Raw genomic sequence first — 15,418 nt, 5'->3', positions numbered from 1 at the left:
ACGTAAGGAGAGCAGAGAATAGCCGAGCCTATATGGGGGGGGGCGGGTGGCCAGGAATGGTTTCAAAGAGAAGGAATTCTCAAGAAGAGTCTCAGAAGATGAGTGGGGAACTGGGTAATGAGCATCCCAGGCAGAAAGAGCAGTGAAAGCAAAGACGTGGAGGCTCATCATAGCATTCTGGGAACCGTCACTAGCTTCGAAGGGCTAGACAGAGGGATGGGAGGGGAGAGAGGGCAAGGGACAATGCGGCGCTATAGGCAGTGAGGGCCAGATCCCAAAGGATCTGCTGTGCTGTGCGACGGAGTTTGCCGGGGTACTGGGGAGCCAAGGCAGGGTTTTAAGGTGAGGAGATACTATCGGCTTTGTCTTTCAGAAAGGTCCCTGTGGCAGCTTCAGGGAGAATGGATTGATGACTGGAGCCAGACTGAGGTCGGTGTCTACAAGGGTTAGGGGACTACCGCATAGACGGGGAAGAGAATTTAAGGGCCCGAGCTCAGGCAAAAATAGCGGGACAGGAGGATTAGACTGTATGTGCAGGAGAAGGTGGGAGAAGGAGGCTGGACTGAGTCCCAGGTTTCTGGTTGGAGTGCCTGGTTGAGGCGGTGCCATTCCTGGAAGTGGGAAAACACCGGAAGAGGGGCAGGCTTTGGGAAAAAAAGGAGTTCAGCTTTGAACACGCTTTCAAGTGCCTAAGGGGCTTCCAGGTGGAAACGACTCCCAAAAGAATGGGTAATTTCTCCCATCACACCGCGGCAGACACATTTAGTGGAGGGCAGGAATCTTGTACTAATACTAAGTGCTTGTTCTGTACTGCTCCGTTTGTCCTCTGCACATGCTCTCTCGCTGAATCCTCACAGTGGCTCAGTGAAGTGGGTGCCGGTACCAGCCCGCTGCACAGCTAAGGGAGAGATGACAGGCAGGTTCGGGCCTAGGCAGCCTGGTGCTGGGGCTACCCTGTTAGCCATCACACTGTTCTGCCTCCCTGGAATTCCATAGACAGCAAGGAATAAGGCAGCATTGACCCCAATGACCTCCTTCCTACCCTCATTCCAAGCTCCTCTTCTGCCAAGACGGAAAGTCCCCTGAACTTCCTTCTCTTTAGGGTCTACACACATCACATTGCCTGGATAGCTTCCAAACCTCCTCTGGGTACGATACGCGCATAATCATAAATACTTTGGAGTGAAACAGGGGCAAGACCTCTAGCCTTTGAAGGAGATGATGCATGTGGAAATGCTTTGCTATTTAACCTCTTTCTTGATTTTTCTGATCTCTACAAAAAGGCCAGTGAGCCTCCCTCGGGCTTGCTGGTCATGATATGAAGAATAGCAACACCAACCAAGGCTGAGATCTTGCTCTTCTATCCGGTGTGCTAAGCACTTTCACTGCTCTGATGTATTTAATTAGCAGAACAACTCCACGGCATTGGTGTTTTTATTATTCCCATTTTTAAGAAGAGGACACTGAGGCACAGAAATGAATTACTCAAGGTCATACAGTTAGCAAGTAACAGAGCCAGCATTCAACCCCATCTTTGAGTGTAGAGTCTGAGGACTTTCCCTGTGAGAAAGTCCTTTTTTTCTCCCCTTTACTTCCAGAATTTTGGCTTATACACTGCTCATTATTATACTAACAGCAATTAGTTACAGGAAGGAAGGGGAGAGGAAACACAGAAGGGAAATTGTTACTTGTACAGAACTGGAATTCTGATTAAAAGCTAATGGGGAGGGGTAGAGACTTTTAAAAGGTAGAGTTCAAAAAAGGTTTAGAATCATGTGGGTTTTGATTGTGCATTTATTAATTCAATCAAGAGAACATGAGCTTTTCTCAGTTATGAATTTCTCTGGCGTTAGAGGCCATGTTAAATAAGAAGAGAATGCAGGACTGAGAAGCCTTGCACAGAAGGACACTCTGAGATGTCGCTAGCTATACTCATCCATTGTCCCCTTTGTGCTAAGTATTTGAAATTTTCAGAATGCTTGATAAACATTAGAGAAGCCTAACCTCTGTGTTGTCAGTATTGCTACACTTCTGAAGGTGATAGGAAACTGATTTACCCCAAGCATTCTGCCTTGGAGGTAGGACCATTCAACACCAGCATTTCCAAACTCAGAACTCAAGACCAGGTGGAGAGTCTGTTTAAGACATATATGTCAGAAATAGGCAAATATATAGAGATAGAAAGGCAGAGTAGCAGTTATCTAAAGCTGGGAAGCTAGACAGCTGGGGGCTAGAGTGACTGCTAATGGGTGATGAAAATATTCTAAACTTGATTGTGCTGATGGTTGCACAAGTCTGAATATACTAAAAAGCACTGAAATGAACACTTCACATGGGTGAGTTATATGGTATGTGATTTGTATCTCAATAAAGCTGTTTAAAAACATGCATGGTTTGGGGAACCTGGGTGACTCAGTTGGTTAAGCATCTGACTCTGGATTTTGGCTCAGATCAATGATCTCACAATCTACGAGTTCGAGCCCCGTGTTGGGCTCTGCACTGACAGTGCGGAGCCTGCTTGGGATTCTCTCTCTCCTTCTCTCTCTGCCCCTCCCTGCTCTCTTGCTCTCTCTCAAAATAAATGAATAAACTTGAAAGAAAACATATGTGGCTTTGTACATTTATTTTCCTGTAGCTCATCCAAATAATTTTAGCTGACTGGTGAACTGGAGCTGATGATGAGATCATTTACATACTTTCAGAACAAGGATGGAACATACAAGTGCCCATACTTTTGGCCAAGGCATGAGCAGTTTCCGTCACCAAGATGAAACATGGTATTGAGACGCTTTATCCTCTTGGCTAAAACATGCTCAAGAAAGACCCAAGTATTGTTCTTTATCTACCAATGTTTCCTCTACAGTGGTAACTTCCCTCACTGTGTTAAGAGTCTAACTCCTCAACTGTGTTAGGCTTTTGACAACCTCAGCCCTGAAGAATAAGTCCTAAGTAGTTGAAACAGCTGTTACAAAGTCAAAAGTCAATGCACCGAGATCTGTGAACTTTATTCCACAAGGAGGCCCAGACCCATCCCCTGAGTTTGCTTTTACTTTAAAAATAATTCTAACAAACATGTGTCTGTTTTCCCAACCAGAACAAATTAGAACTTGCCAATTATGAAAGAGGAAGTTTACTGGAGACAGACTGATAGGAGTGATTGCTGACAGCTTAATGGAGGAAGGAGAAAACACAGAAGCAAAGAAGTCCGTGTGGTTCAGAAGCAAATAGCTCTACATGTGATTACTCTAAGTCATGAATAGGAAGCTAACTTGTGATTTATAATGCTCTGTTCATTCTCCCGTAGACTCAGCTAACAATGCCAGGGCTTTTAAACAAAGGCTTTGGAGACCCAGGAATTAGGGCCTATAAGGCTTTCTGAGGCCTGTGAAAATAAACCGTTAATCTCTGGCTCTAAAATCAAAGTGAATGAGGGGCGCCTGGGTGGCGCAGTCGGTTAATCGTCCGACTTCAGCCAGGTCACGATCTCACGGTCCGTGAGTTCGAGCCCCGCATCGGGCTCTGGGCTGATGGCTCAGAGCCTGGAGCCTGTTTCCGATTCTGTGTCTCCCTCTCTCTCTCTGCCCCTCCCCCGTTCATGCTCTGTCTCTCTCTGTCCCAAAAATAAATAAATAAACGTTGAAAAAAAAAAATTTAAAATCAAAGTGAATGAATAAATAGCTACAAAATGTACTATCTTTGTCAACTCCCTTCATTGCTAAGTTTGGTATTCAGAAAATATTGATGGCACATGAAAATAATTTGTAGGTCTGATTTTCTCAGTACACAAGAATTATGGGCTATATACAAAAATTGCAGAAAAATCATGGACAAATGTAAATTAAATGTTATTCATGGCTAAGTTGTTTTTAAAGCAATATTATAAAAACCTTTCCAAAAATGTACAATAAAAAGTCTCTATTATTGGGGTGCCTGGGTGGCTCAGTCGGTTGGGCGTCTGACTTCGGCTCAGGTCATGATCTCGCGGTCCGTGAGTTCGAGCCCCGCGTCGGGCTCTGTGCTGACAGCTCAGAGCCTGGAGCCTGTTTCAGATTCTGTGTCTCCCTCTCTCTCTGACCTTCCCCCATTCATGCTCTGTCTCTCTCTGTCTCAAAAATGAATAAACGTTAAAAAAAAAAGTCTCTATTATTATCTTGGGCTGTGGGTACATTTTACTACGTTTGATAGGATGCTGGCAAGGACGAGGGCCGGCTTAGGCGACTGGCCTGTGACTCTGCTTCCCTTGCCCTCAAGCCTTCCCTCAATGCCTTTTGGAAGTCCACTTCATGGAGAATCAACTCCTCACCCTTAACCTGGCACAGAGCACTTCCTCTGTCTCCCTGCTGTAAGCCCCCAGCACCTCCCACACTAGCCCTGGGGTGGAAAATGGGGTTAGGCTCTCCTCACTTGTCTTCCAGATCCTGCCCTTCCAGTCACGTGTACAAATCTCTGTTCCTTCACAGCTCAGATCACCCCACCTTCTTTTTTTTTTTTTTTTTTCCAACGTTTTATTTATTTTTGGGACAGAGAGAGACAGAGCATGAATGGGGGAGGGGCAGAGAGAGGGAGACAGAATTGGAAACAGGCTCCAGGCTCTGAGCCATCAGCCCCGAGCCCGACGCGGGGCTCGAACTCATGGACCGTGAGATCGTGACCTGGCTGAAGTCGGACGCTTAACCGACTGCGCCACCCAGGCGCCCCCACCCCACCTTCTTGTTCTGGGCTTCACCTCACCTAGTAGCTGTCACCTCCTGATCATTCTCCCTTCTTCACTGCAAATTCTGGCACTTTCCTTTCTACCCACCCCAAATTCTGACCTTATCCTGGCCTCTACTTCACAAAACGTCGATACTGTCCCTCAACCCTCACCTCTTTTCCTCTAACTCCAACGGAAGAGGGTTTCCTCCCCACATGTCTAGTGGGAACCCCTACAACTAATGAAGTCCCATCATGCCTTCCACCTCACCAACCTCCTGAAAGCTTCATCACTCAGCTTAGTCATCCCCTCTATGGAGCCCCCTTATCATTATTTTAAATACTTACTTATTGAGGGGCGCCTGGGTGGCTCAGTTGGTTAAGCGTCTGACTCTTGATTTCAGTTCAGGTCATGATCCCAGGGTTGTGGGATCCAGCCCTGTGTCAGGCTCTGAGCTGAGCATGGAGCCTGCTTGAGATTCTCTCTCCTCTCTCTGCCCTTCCCTAGCCTGCATGTGTTCTCTCAAAAAATAAAATAAAATAAAATAAAATAAAATAAATAATAAAAAATTTAAATATTTATTGAGATTATAGTCTACATACTAAAAAAATTCATCCTTTTAAAAGAAGCATGATTCAGTGGTTTTTAGTGTATTCCTGAGGTTGCATATCTGTCACTATTCCAGAACATTTTCTTTTTTTTTTTTTAAATTTTTTTTTTCAACGTTTTTTTATTTATTTTTGGGACAGAGAGAGACAGAGCATGAACGGGGGAGGGGCAGAGAGAGAGGGAGACACAGAATCGGAAACAGGCTCCAGGCTCCGAGCCATCAGCCCAGAGCCTGACGCGGGGCTCGAACTCACGGACCGCGAGATCGTGACCTGGCTGAAGTCGGACGCTTAACCGACTGCGCCACCCAGGCGCCCCGTAGAACATTTTCATTACCCCCAAAAGAAACCTCATTAACAGAAAGCCTATTAACCTATTAATCTAAAGAAACCTATTAACAATCACTCCCCATCTCCATTCTTCCCTAGCCGCAAGCAACCAAGAATCTGCTTTCTGTCTCTGTGGATTTGCCTATTCTGAACATTTCATATAAATGGGATCATATACCACATGGCCTTTTGTGTCTGGCTTCTTTTACTTAATATAATGTTTTCAAGGCTCATCCACATTGTAGCATGTATCCTTCTTCCTTCTTTTTTATGGTTAAATGATATTCTATTGTATGGATATATCATGGTATGGGCTGAGGATCTGTGTCTCCCCCCAATTCATATGTTGAAGCCCTAATACCCAATGGGATACCCACAATGTGATATCACATTGGGAATTTGGAGGTGAGGCCTTTGGGAGGTAATTAGGTTAGATGAGGTCAAGAGGGTAGAGCCCCATGATGAGATCAGTGTTCTTATAAGAAAAGAGAGGAACACCAGAGCTTCTTCTCTCCTCCATGTAAGGATCCAGTGAGAAGGTGGCTGTTTGCAAGCCAGGAAGAGAGCTCTCACCAGACACTGAATCTACTGGCACTCTGACCTTGGACATGCCAGCCTTCAGAACTGTGAGAAATTAAAAGCCTGTAGTTTAAGCCACCCAGTCTATAATCGTTTGTTATGGCAGCTCAAGCTAATACATACATTTTGTTTTTAATATAATTTTATTATCAATAATAAACAAATGATGGACATTGGGTTGTTTTCACTTTTTGGCTATTATGAATAACAAAATGAACATCTGTGTACAAGTTTTTGTGTGAACATAGCTTTTTATTTTTGGGGGGTATATATTTAGGAGTAGAATTGCTGGGTTATATGGTAACTCTATATTTAACTTTTTGAAGAACGACCAGACTGTTTCCTAATATGGCTGCATCATTTACACTCCTACCAGCAATGTATGAAGACTTGAATTTCTCCACATCTTGCCAATACCTGACATTATCTGTCTTGTTGATTATAGTCATCCCAGTGAGCATGAAGTGGTGTCTCATTATGGTTTTGATTTGCATTTCCCTGATGATTAATAGTTTTGAGCATCTTTTCAGGTGCTTATTGACCATTTGTATATATTTTTGGGAGTAATGTCTATTCATCTCCTTTGTCCATCTTTAAATCGAGTTGTCTTTATTTTTTTATTATTATTATTTTTAATTTTAAGTAGTTTTCATGCCCAGCATGGAGCTCAGCGAAGGGCTTGAACTCATGACGCTGAGATCAAGACCTAAGCTGAGATCAAGAGTCAGATGCTTAACAAACTAAGCCACTCAGGGGCCCTGGTTGTTTTTTTTATTGTTGAGATGTTTGTCATCATTTAAAGATGGTCAAGTGTCTACCATTTTAAAGCAAACAAACCCTTGGCCAACTCCAAATTCCTGCTTCAGCCACTGTTTCTTACAGAACTTTTTGAAACTGTTTTTGACACTTGTGGTTTCCACCCACTCTCTTTTGAAACTATTGCAATCTGGCTCCTGAAACTGCTCTGAGCAAGATCACCAGTGGCTGTTTTGCTACTAAATACAAAGGACACTTTTCAATTCCTAGCTTAATTTCTCTCTGGTATTTATCACTGAGTTCCTCCCCATCTTTATCGAAGGACTGGAGATCCTTGACTTAAATCAGCACATGCTTATGATTGTTCTCACAGATCTGTAGCTGCTCTCCAGTTTTCTTACTGGGTTTCTCTTATTCTGCTCATTCTCAAGTCTTCACCTTCTTCAAGATTTTGTCATCAGTCCTCTATTTTCCATTTTTACATGGTATCACTAGGCCACATTCACTCTCATGGGTTTAATTACCACTTAACACAGTTCATTCCTACATCGCATCTGTATCTCCTGCCTAGACTATATACTCCTGGGCTCCCAATTTACATATCTGTCTTACTTGGACTTCCATCCATCCTTAGACTTTACATGTCCCAAACCAAACATTTTTTTTTTTTTTAATTTTTTTTTTTTTCAACGTTTATTTATTTTTGGGACAGAGAGAGACAGAGCATGAACGGGGGAGGGGCAGAGAGAGAGGAAGACACAGAATCGGAAACAGGCTCCAGGCTCTGAGCCGTCAGCCCAGAGCCCGACGAGGGGCTCGACCTCACGGACCGCGAGATCGTGACCTGGCTGAAGTCGGACGCTCAACCGACTGCGCCACCCAGGCGCCCCCCAAACCAAACATTTTATCTTCACCTCCGAGGCCTCCATAACTCAGGAAATAATATTACAGAATTCCACACACTAAAATTTTTTGGTCATTCACACTTGTTTACTTGCTTCCATCCCAGACACCTGTTCACTAAGCCCCTACAATTTAGCAAGATGACCCCAGAGGTGCTCCCTTCCCAAACTGTGGCCAGTAATCTTTCTAACATGCAAATCTCAGCATATCATCCCTCTGTTTACATGAGCTACTATAAGAGATAGGATTACCCTGACTTTGGAGCCAGACACATCGCGATTTTAACGTTAACACCACTCACTGGCTGCAAAACTGTGATGAGTTAACTTCTCCACGTTCTAGTCCTCTTGTTAAAAAAAAAAAAAAAAAAAAAAGGAGAGACACACAGGAACGTACCATTTCAAGGGTCTTCCTCAGGATTCAGAAGATGCGCCCAGGTGCCTCTGGCTCAGAATCAGGCACATCAGTATATTTTAACTATTATTTTTATTAAGACCTCTCAACAGAGGCAAATCAAGTATCATCACTTTCATCCTGAAATGTGAAGATTAAATGGAATGACTTTAAACTCGTTTAAAACAAGACTCCTTTGGACACTGAAGCCTGGTAATCAATTGCAGCTCCACTCCGTGCTGATGAGCTCTCAGCTTCAGCGTCCAAAAAGTGCTCCGGAGAGGAGGCGACAGTGGTGCCACTGGCATTCCGAAATGAGGACGCAGAACCGGGAATCCTTGCCGCAGCCCCGGTCTGTCCCGAGGCGCGGCCGCAGGGAAGTGCTGACTGCAAGACTCTTCCCCGCCCCGCCCCCGCCCGTTACCCGGGCGACAGTCCCCGCCGCCCCTTCGCCCGGCCGCCAGGCTCCCAGACCCTAAGTACCGAAAGCCTTTGAGGCAGAACCCACACAACCAAAACCACAAACCACAGGAGCCATCCCAGCCAGGTCGCTTCCTCCAGTCCCCCGCCAGCACCCTGGGCGGCGCTCACTCCACCCTGTGGGCCGCGGCGGCGGCGACGGCGACCCCGGGAGGTCCCCAGGTGCGGGCTCGCCGCCGCAGGTCTGCCGCCCGGCCCGGCACTCCCTCCCGGAGCTCGCGACGCTCACCTTGAAGGACATCTTGCACATGTCCGCGGCCGCCCCTGCGCGACCCGCGCGCTTCCGGCCCGGGGCGCCAGCTCCAGCCCGCTCTGCCTTCCCCGCCGCGTTCCGCAGTGGGGCGGCCTCCCGCGCCGCGCGCTCCCGCCGCCGCCGCCTCAGACTGGACCGGGGGCGGGGCCACCGAGGGCGGGGCGGGGCCACAGAGGGCTGGGGGTAGAGCTGTGGAGCAGGAGCATCGGCGCCTGCTGTCTGGCAACTCACCTAGCAGACGCTGATCTCCGCTGGCACAGTGCGCACTCCATACATACACGCACGCATACCACACCTACACACCACACCCACATACCACTGCTCACACAGCCACAATCGCAGTCTCACACACACCAGTGTACAATGCTACACTGAGCACATTCTCCACCGTCAACACACACAGTGCGGTCCACACTCCTGTCCACGCACCCTCCCTCTTTCCTACACACAGTCCACGTACATCCTCAATGTTGCTACACATACACACGCTCAAGACTCCACACATACACAGGTTCACACATAATACTCCCACACTCATATCTGCCTATACACATTACACACCCACCCCCAACCTCACACCACACATTTTCCAAAAGAGCACGGTCTGCATCAGATGACTTCCAACCTTAATTATAGCACAAATATTGATAATATAGATGAAACACGAGAAAAGAATTCACCCATTGTTCTACCACCCTATCAAGAGCTATTTTCATTTTCATTACTGTCGTTTTAGATGTTCTTTTCTTTCTCTCTCTCTTCTTTCCTAATAATCTTTTTTTGTGTGTGTTTTGTTTTGTTATGTTTTGTTTTCCTCCTAGGGAAAGAGCTGGGAAACAAGCCTTTTGATTGAATGAGTGATATGTGGTATTTTCCTTTTTGAAGGTGAAGAGCAAAATTTGAAATGTTACGCGTACCCCTCTTCCTTTTGATTACACCGGTTACCTCCTCCTTTTGGCCTTCCCCTTCATGGCTGGAGCGTCTCAGGAGCTGTTTACTCCCTCACACATACTTGCTGCTGGCCCAGGGTTGGTTTGGGGGAAATAAAAGCAGAGAGTCATATTTTTTAAATTAAAAAATGTATTGTTTTTAAAGCGTAAAAAACAATAAAAGTCTTTTTAGAAAATTCAAATGCTAAAGTAAAAGTAGCTGTCTCCCACCCTCACAAGGTAGGAATGTGCTCATCCCCTCCCCCTCACCTCTGTTTGTGTCTCCTTCCCTCTTCTCAACTGAATTGGTAATGAATATTTAATTCAAAAGTAAAAGATAAAAATAAAAAATAAAAGCTCATGATGAAATAAAAATGTTTATCTGCTATGGATAAATTGTATTACTTTGTGCTTTATTTTGAAATAAAAACATTAAAAATTTTGATAGAAAATTTCAATTTTTAAATCAAGAAAGACTCAAAACTTTGCCTTGCCTTAGGTGTTTATGGATGAGATAGTTTTGAAGTTGCCATGCAACATTATTATGAAGATTGAGCACAGGAGGTTTTGCTTTCACAGTTTTGATAAACAAAAGGAAGGAAGAGAGTATATTTTGAGTACTGTCTGTGGGGTGGGTATTATGCCCATTCCACAACTGAAAAATCTAACTTCTGAGAGATGACATAATTTGCTGAGTGATGGCGCTAGACCTTTAATTCAGTCTGTCTTGCTCCGAGGCCCATTTCCTTTCCACTATCACTTGCTGCTCAAAGTTGGTTTTGGCAGTGGTCTGGCCAGGTTGCTGATGGGATTCTTGTGGAAGTCGCGGGAAAGAATATGCCTGGGCATCATCCCATGTGCCTGGCTAAGTTCATTTTCATAATAGAGCCCCCAACAGAACAAAACCCTTGTGATCACCACCAGACAACTCTATCTAAACAGGCCCATCCAAAATTTAACAGTGACGCACCAGGCCTCATATGCGAAACCCTACCTACCCCATCCTCTCTATCCCTACCCTCTCTATCCGAATAATTTCTCACTACCCAGCAGAGTGTCTCCATCCTCGTCAGCAGTTTTCCTTGTTATCACCCTCCCTCCCATCCCTAGGTCTCTCTTCCCTCCCTCCTCTTCTGTCTGCCCTAACTCAGATCCTGACCTTCCTGGGGTTCCTCCTGGCTTAAGCCCCCTCCTGCACCCTGCCCTTCAGCCATCTCTCTCCAAGCTTTGCTGACACCACAGTGTCTCGTGTTGCTCCTAGACTTCACTTCTGTTACTTTTGATTCCTCCAGCAGAGTTTAAATTCTTCGAAGCCAGACCCTGGGTTTTCTAATATATCTTTCATGTTCTTCAGGGGCTAGTTTGCAGCAGGAGAGATGGTAGGTGGTCAAGGTTTAGGAATCATTGATTCAATAGAAGATTCAAGGGATTGTGTTCTCCATGTATCCACGGTCAGATGTCCCACCGCGTCTGTCCGCAGGCCTCCATGACTCATGCACAGACATCCGTGTTCATCTCAAATGAGGCCATATTTTCTGTCACCTTCTGTTCACGCCAGCGCAGACTGCCATGTGTATGTTCTCGATGTTGCACTGTCCCAGTTTATGCTCCAGCAGGACTTGATCTAGACAGAACTGTGAAGTAGGTTAGATTGGTCTCCTGAGCAGTCTCCCTCCTCTTTTTTTGTGATCAGGCCCCTTCGCCCCAATTAAGAGTCTGCTCTGGACCACTTGCCTGTCTACATTCCCTGTCTGACTCCCACCCCACATCCTGGCTCGTTTGCTCAGTCTCTTCACTTGGAATTTACATTAGATGAGCCTCACACGTTCCAGAGTGTAGTGGCCCAGCATTGAATAATCTGCCCCGCATCCGTGGCCCCTTTCCTTTTCCATATCAGAACACTAATTTTGCTCAGTCATCTACCATACTCCTCCTTGGGATATGCTTCAGGGAGCCCAGCCCCCTTTTCTGCCCAAAGCTCTCTGATCTAAGCTGGTGATAGTGTCTGGATTAGGTGGGGCATGTGACAAATCCTGACCTCTGAGACGTGAGAAGAGGTGTGCTGGGGGCTTCTATAAGAAAGTTTTCTTTGCTTCTAGGAGAGACACCCAGGAGGAGAAGGTCCTTTCTTCCACACTGTCCTGTGTGGATCTGATGCCTGGAAGGATGCAGTCACCTTGTGACCATGAGGAAAGCTATCTCCTGAGGGTGGCAGGACAAACAGATGGTGTCACTAAGGTCTATGTGGACAAGCAGGGCTGCCTTGTCCCTGGACTTCTTGCTGTGTAAGCCACTTTCTGCTGAAAGTATTCTGATACAGGATGAGAATGGAAGCAAGGTTTGGGGGACAAAGGGTCAAGAACTTCAGCCACATTGATTAGTGTCCATTATGTGCTTGTATTTTGAATGTCACTGAATTTTATTCTCACTCCAACCCCCTGTGAAAGCTATCATTGATAATGAAATTGAGACTCAGAGTGGATGCAAAACTTGTTCATTATCACAAGGACTGGAAGTAGGAAAGTGGTATTTGGACCCAGGCAAAGAGAGTAGAACTCCTGCTCTGTCTCCCATGCTGTCTTACCAGGTTTGTATGCAAATGTCTGTTGAGAAAATGTCAGAATGAAGTTTCCTGTTCTGCATTTTATAACCATAAGGTTACGGGTGATATCCCTCCAAATAAATGAATTGCTGACAAGGTACTATGAGAAGGGGCTGGAGCACTGTAGCCAAGTGGTACACATAGATTTTGATTATTAGTTTTGATAAGTAATATCCCTGCCTTTGGTAGGCAATATCCCAACCTATAACTAAATCCAGGTGATACACATAGATTTTGATTATTGCCTCTGATAGGTGATATCCCTACCTGTCTACTCAATAAATATTCTTAAGGTGGAAGTTTTAGCCTAATGAAATGAATTTTTTTTTTTCTGATTACCAACCGAGAATACAAAAAGAAGAGAAAAAAGCAGAAGACAACAATGGCCTATAAAACATTTTCCCAGGGTCATCAGGGGTTAAATATACCCCTGATCTTTCCTTAAGCATGCAGTAACATAATCGGAAGTATGTGTACTCTGCTTTTTTTTTTTTTTAATTAAACATGATCGTGTGAGTATTTTCCTCTGGCATTAAAGATTCTTTGAAAATCCTGCATTTAAAATTAGCTACACCATACTCTCTTTAGCCTTCCTCCAATTTATCAGCGTTTAGTCCTTTCTCTTATTGTAAGTCCTTTCTTCAAAGATAAGATCTATAAGTTCCTTTTAGTTTGTATAATTAAAAATAATGCTAATAACTATTTTATACCTAAGGTTTATTCACATTCCTCATTATTTCTTTAGGATACATTCTAGGATTCCAGACCGAAAGCATATGAATATTGTGAAAACTACCAATTCATAAGTAAAAATTGCTTTTTAGGAATGCTACACCAATTTTATACTTCCATCTAAACTGTCACATTGTTATTTGAGATTTTTCTCAAAGCTTCCAATGACAGTGTAAGCAGACATTATAGGCATTAAACTTTCTATGTATCTGTTCGCTTTTTCATACCCCTGCCAGATAATATTTAGATTCTCTTAAATATATGATATAGAATAAAACAGGGTAAAAATAAAATAAGGATTTAAAAGTGGGACAGAGAAAATTGAAAATAGGAAAGATAATGCAAATCTAGAAAAGAAGGAAAGCATAAAAAGAGAAGCAGGAAGGACATACAATTTGCTTTAAGCTTTTTAGCAATCAACGCAGAGGAGAGACACTATCAACCATGATCATGGTTCATCATGTTTGTAAAATCAAAACTCTTCAGCTGCATGAAAGAAGGCCAGCTATTGCAGAGAAAAGTGAAATCATATGGAGCAAGGCACAGTTTCCTCAATAATCCCTTAATGGCACATGCATCAGTGAATTTCACAGAGCTGTTTCGGGGACATTTCTTTATGTAAACTGACAACCTAACATCAAAGCCTTCAGGAAAACCCCAAATAGTGCAGTTTAGGTACAGCATCTTCTGGGCTGGCTTCCAGGAGAATGGGTGGACTACTGACCCTCAGGTGGTCCTGTGTTAAGTACTGTTCCCCTTGAATCATCAAATGACTCAGTTTGAGTTTTATTCTCCAGCTGGTACCTGGAGCACAGTTAGCTTAAGTATGAGGTTGAATCATGTAAACGATCAGTAGAACTAGAAATAAGAAGTCCCCTCTTAAAATAGTTCAGAAGCCTGACATGAACTTAAATGGGAGACTATCGACGCAGCCAGGGAATAGATAAAGCCCAGGAGGAACCCAAGGTGGGATGCTACTGAGCCCTAGCAGACAGAGTTCTTGACCATGGACATCAAGTGGTTCTATGGCCAGAATTTCCCATCACGAGCTAGGTTCTGTCACAAGGTTGGTGGACCCAGAAATAATCCACCCTGAGAAGGTAGTGGCATATCTGGGACCAAGTCTGAGCAGGAACAGATGGCACCAGCAAACTGCACGAGCATGTCGCCAGCACCTCTCTTTCAGTGAGCACTTCTTGTTTGTGGAAAGCCCTTAGGACATCCTGATGGAGAAGGAAAAAGCTTGAGCTTGGTTAGTGGCTTGCTGTTCGAATGGGGCGATGGATATGGGTGTAAGCTGAAAATGGATGGTGGCTGCACTACCACCACTTAGGACTGATGGAGGCTTGAAAACCAGAACTTCAGGTGGAAGACATGGCCACTTACTTTGCATGGAGAGAAGTGGCCCGAGGTTAGATTATACATGACCCAGGGACAGAGAAGAATGGCTTGAACTGTGCTCAGGTCCTAGGCAGGAGATAGATTGCAAGACTGGGGAGAAGGGGCCGGGGATAGAGACCTGTGGGTAGACATATTGGAAGAGACAGATAATGTGAAGCTTTTTATATTACATACTAATGCACAATGGAGAGTAGTCACCATCAGAGAGGTACTAGATGACCAAATAGACAAAATGACTTTACCAGTTGACATCAACCATCCTCTATTATTGACCTCCCCAGTATTGGCATGATGAGACATGTATGATGTAGCCATGGCAGCAGAGATGAAAGCCATGAATGGGCCTAACAGCATGGACTCCCATTTACCAAATGTGATTTAACTACTGTGGCCACTAACTGGCCAATAACAGGGACCAATCCTTAGTCTCCAGTATGCTGTCATCCCTCGAGGAGATAACCTAATCACTTGGTGGCAAATTGACTACATTTGACACTTGTCATCCTAGAAGGTCAATGATTTATTTTGACAGGAACAGACACATACTCTAGGTATGGGCTTACCATTCCTGCCCATGGGGCCTGAGCTAACACTACCATTCATGAGTTAGTAGAGTGCTTATTCCACAGCACAGAATCCAAAATAGCATTATGTCAAAGCAAGAGACGCACTTTACAGCAAAGAAGGTGTAGGCATGGGCTCATGGCCATGGCATCCACCGGTCATATATTATACCATGTTACCCAAAGCTGACAACCA

At 44.7% G+C, this 15,418-nt stretch overlaps 1 protein-coding gene across 3 annotated transcripts in view; it reads right to left on the bottom strand.

Moving 5' to 3' along the window:
* ANKRD29 (ankyrin repeat domain 29) overlaps nt 1–9,052 on the bottom strand; it is a 55,536-nt gene extending 46,484 nt beyond the window's left edge. For 2 of the 3 annotated variants that reach the window (XM_030336838.1, XM_030336840.1), the window contains exon 1: nt 8,972–9,051. In XM_030336838.1, coding sequence (XP_030192698.1) covers nt 8,972–8,992 — 21 coding nt within the window. In that variant the 5' untranslated portion in view covers nt 8,993–9,051. Of the gene's footprint in view, nt 1–8,265; nt 8,404–8,971 lie in introns of all 3 variants that reach the window. The other variant, XM_030336841.1, reaches the window with a different exon arrangement.
* Nucleotides 9,053–15,418: the final 6,366 nt, after the last annotated feature.

Source organism: Lynx canadensis, chromosome D3 (genome assembly GCF_007474595.2).
Source record: "Lynx canadensis isolate LIC74 chromosome D3, mLynCan4.pri.v2, whole genome shotgun sequence".
NCBI lineage: Eukaryota > Metazoa > Chordata > Mammalia > Carnivora > Felidae > Lynx > Lynx canadensis.
Note: the sequence above shows the minus strand (reverse complement) of the source record. Positions and strands in the feature narration are given on the sequence as shown.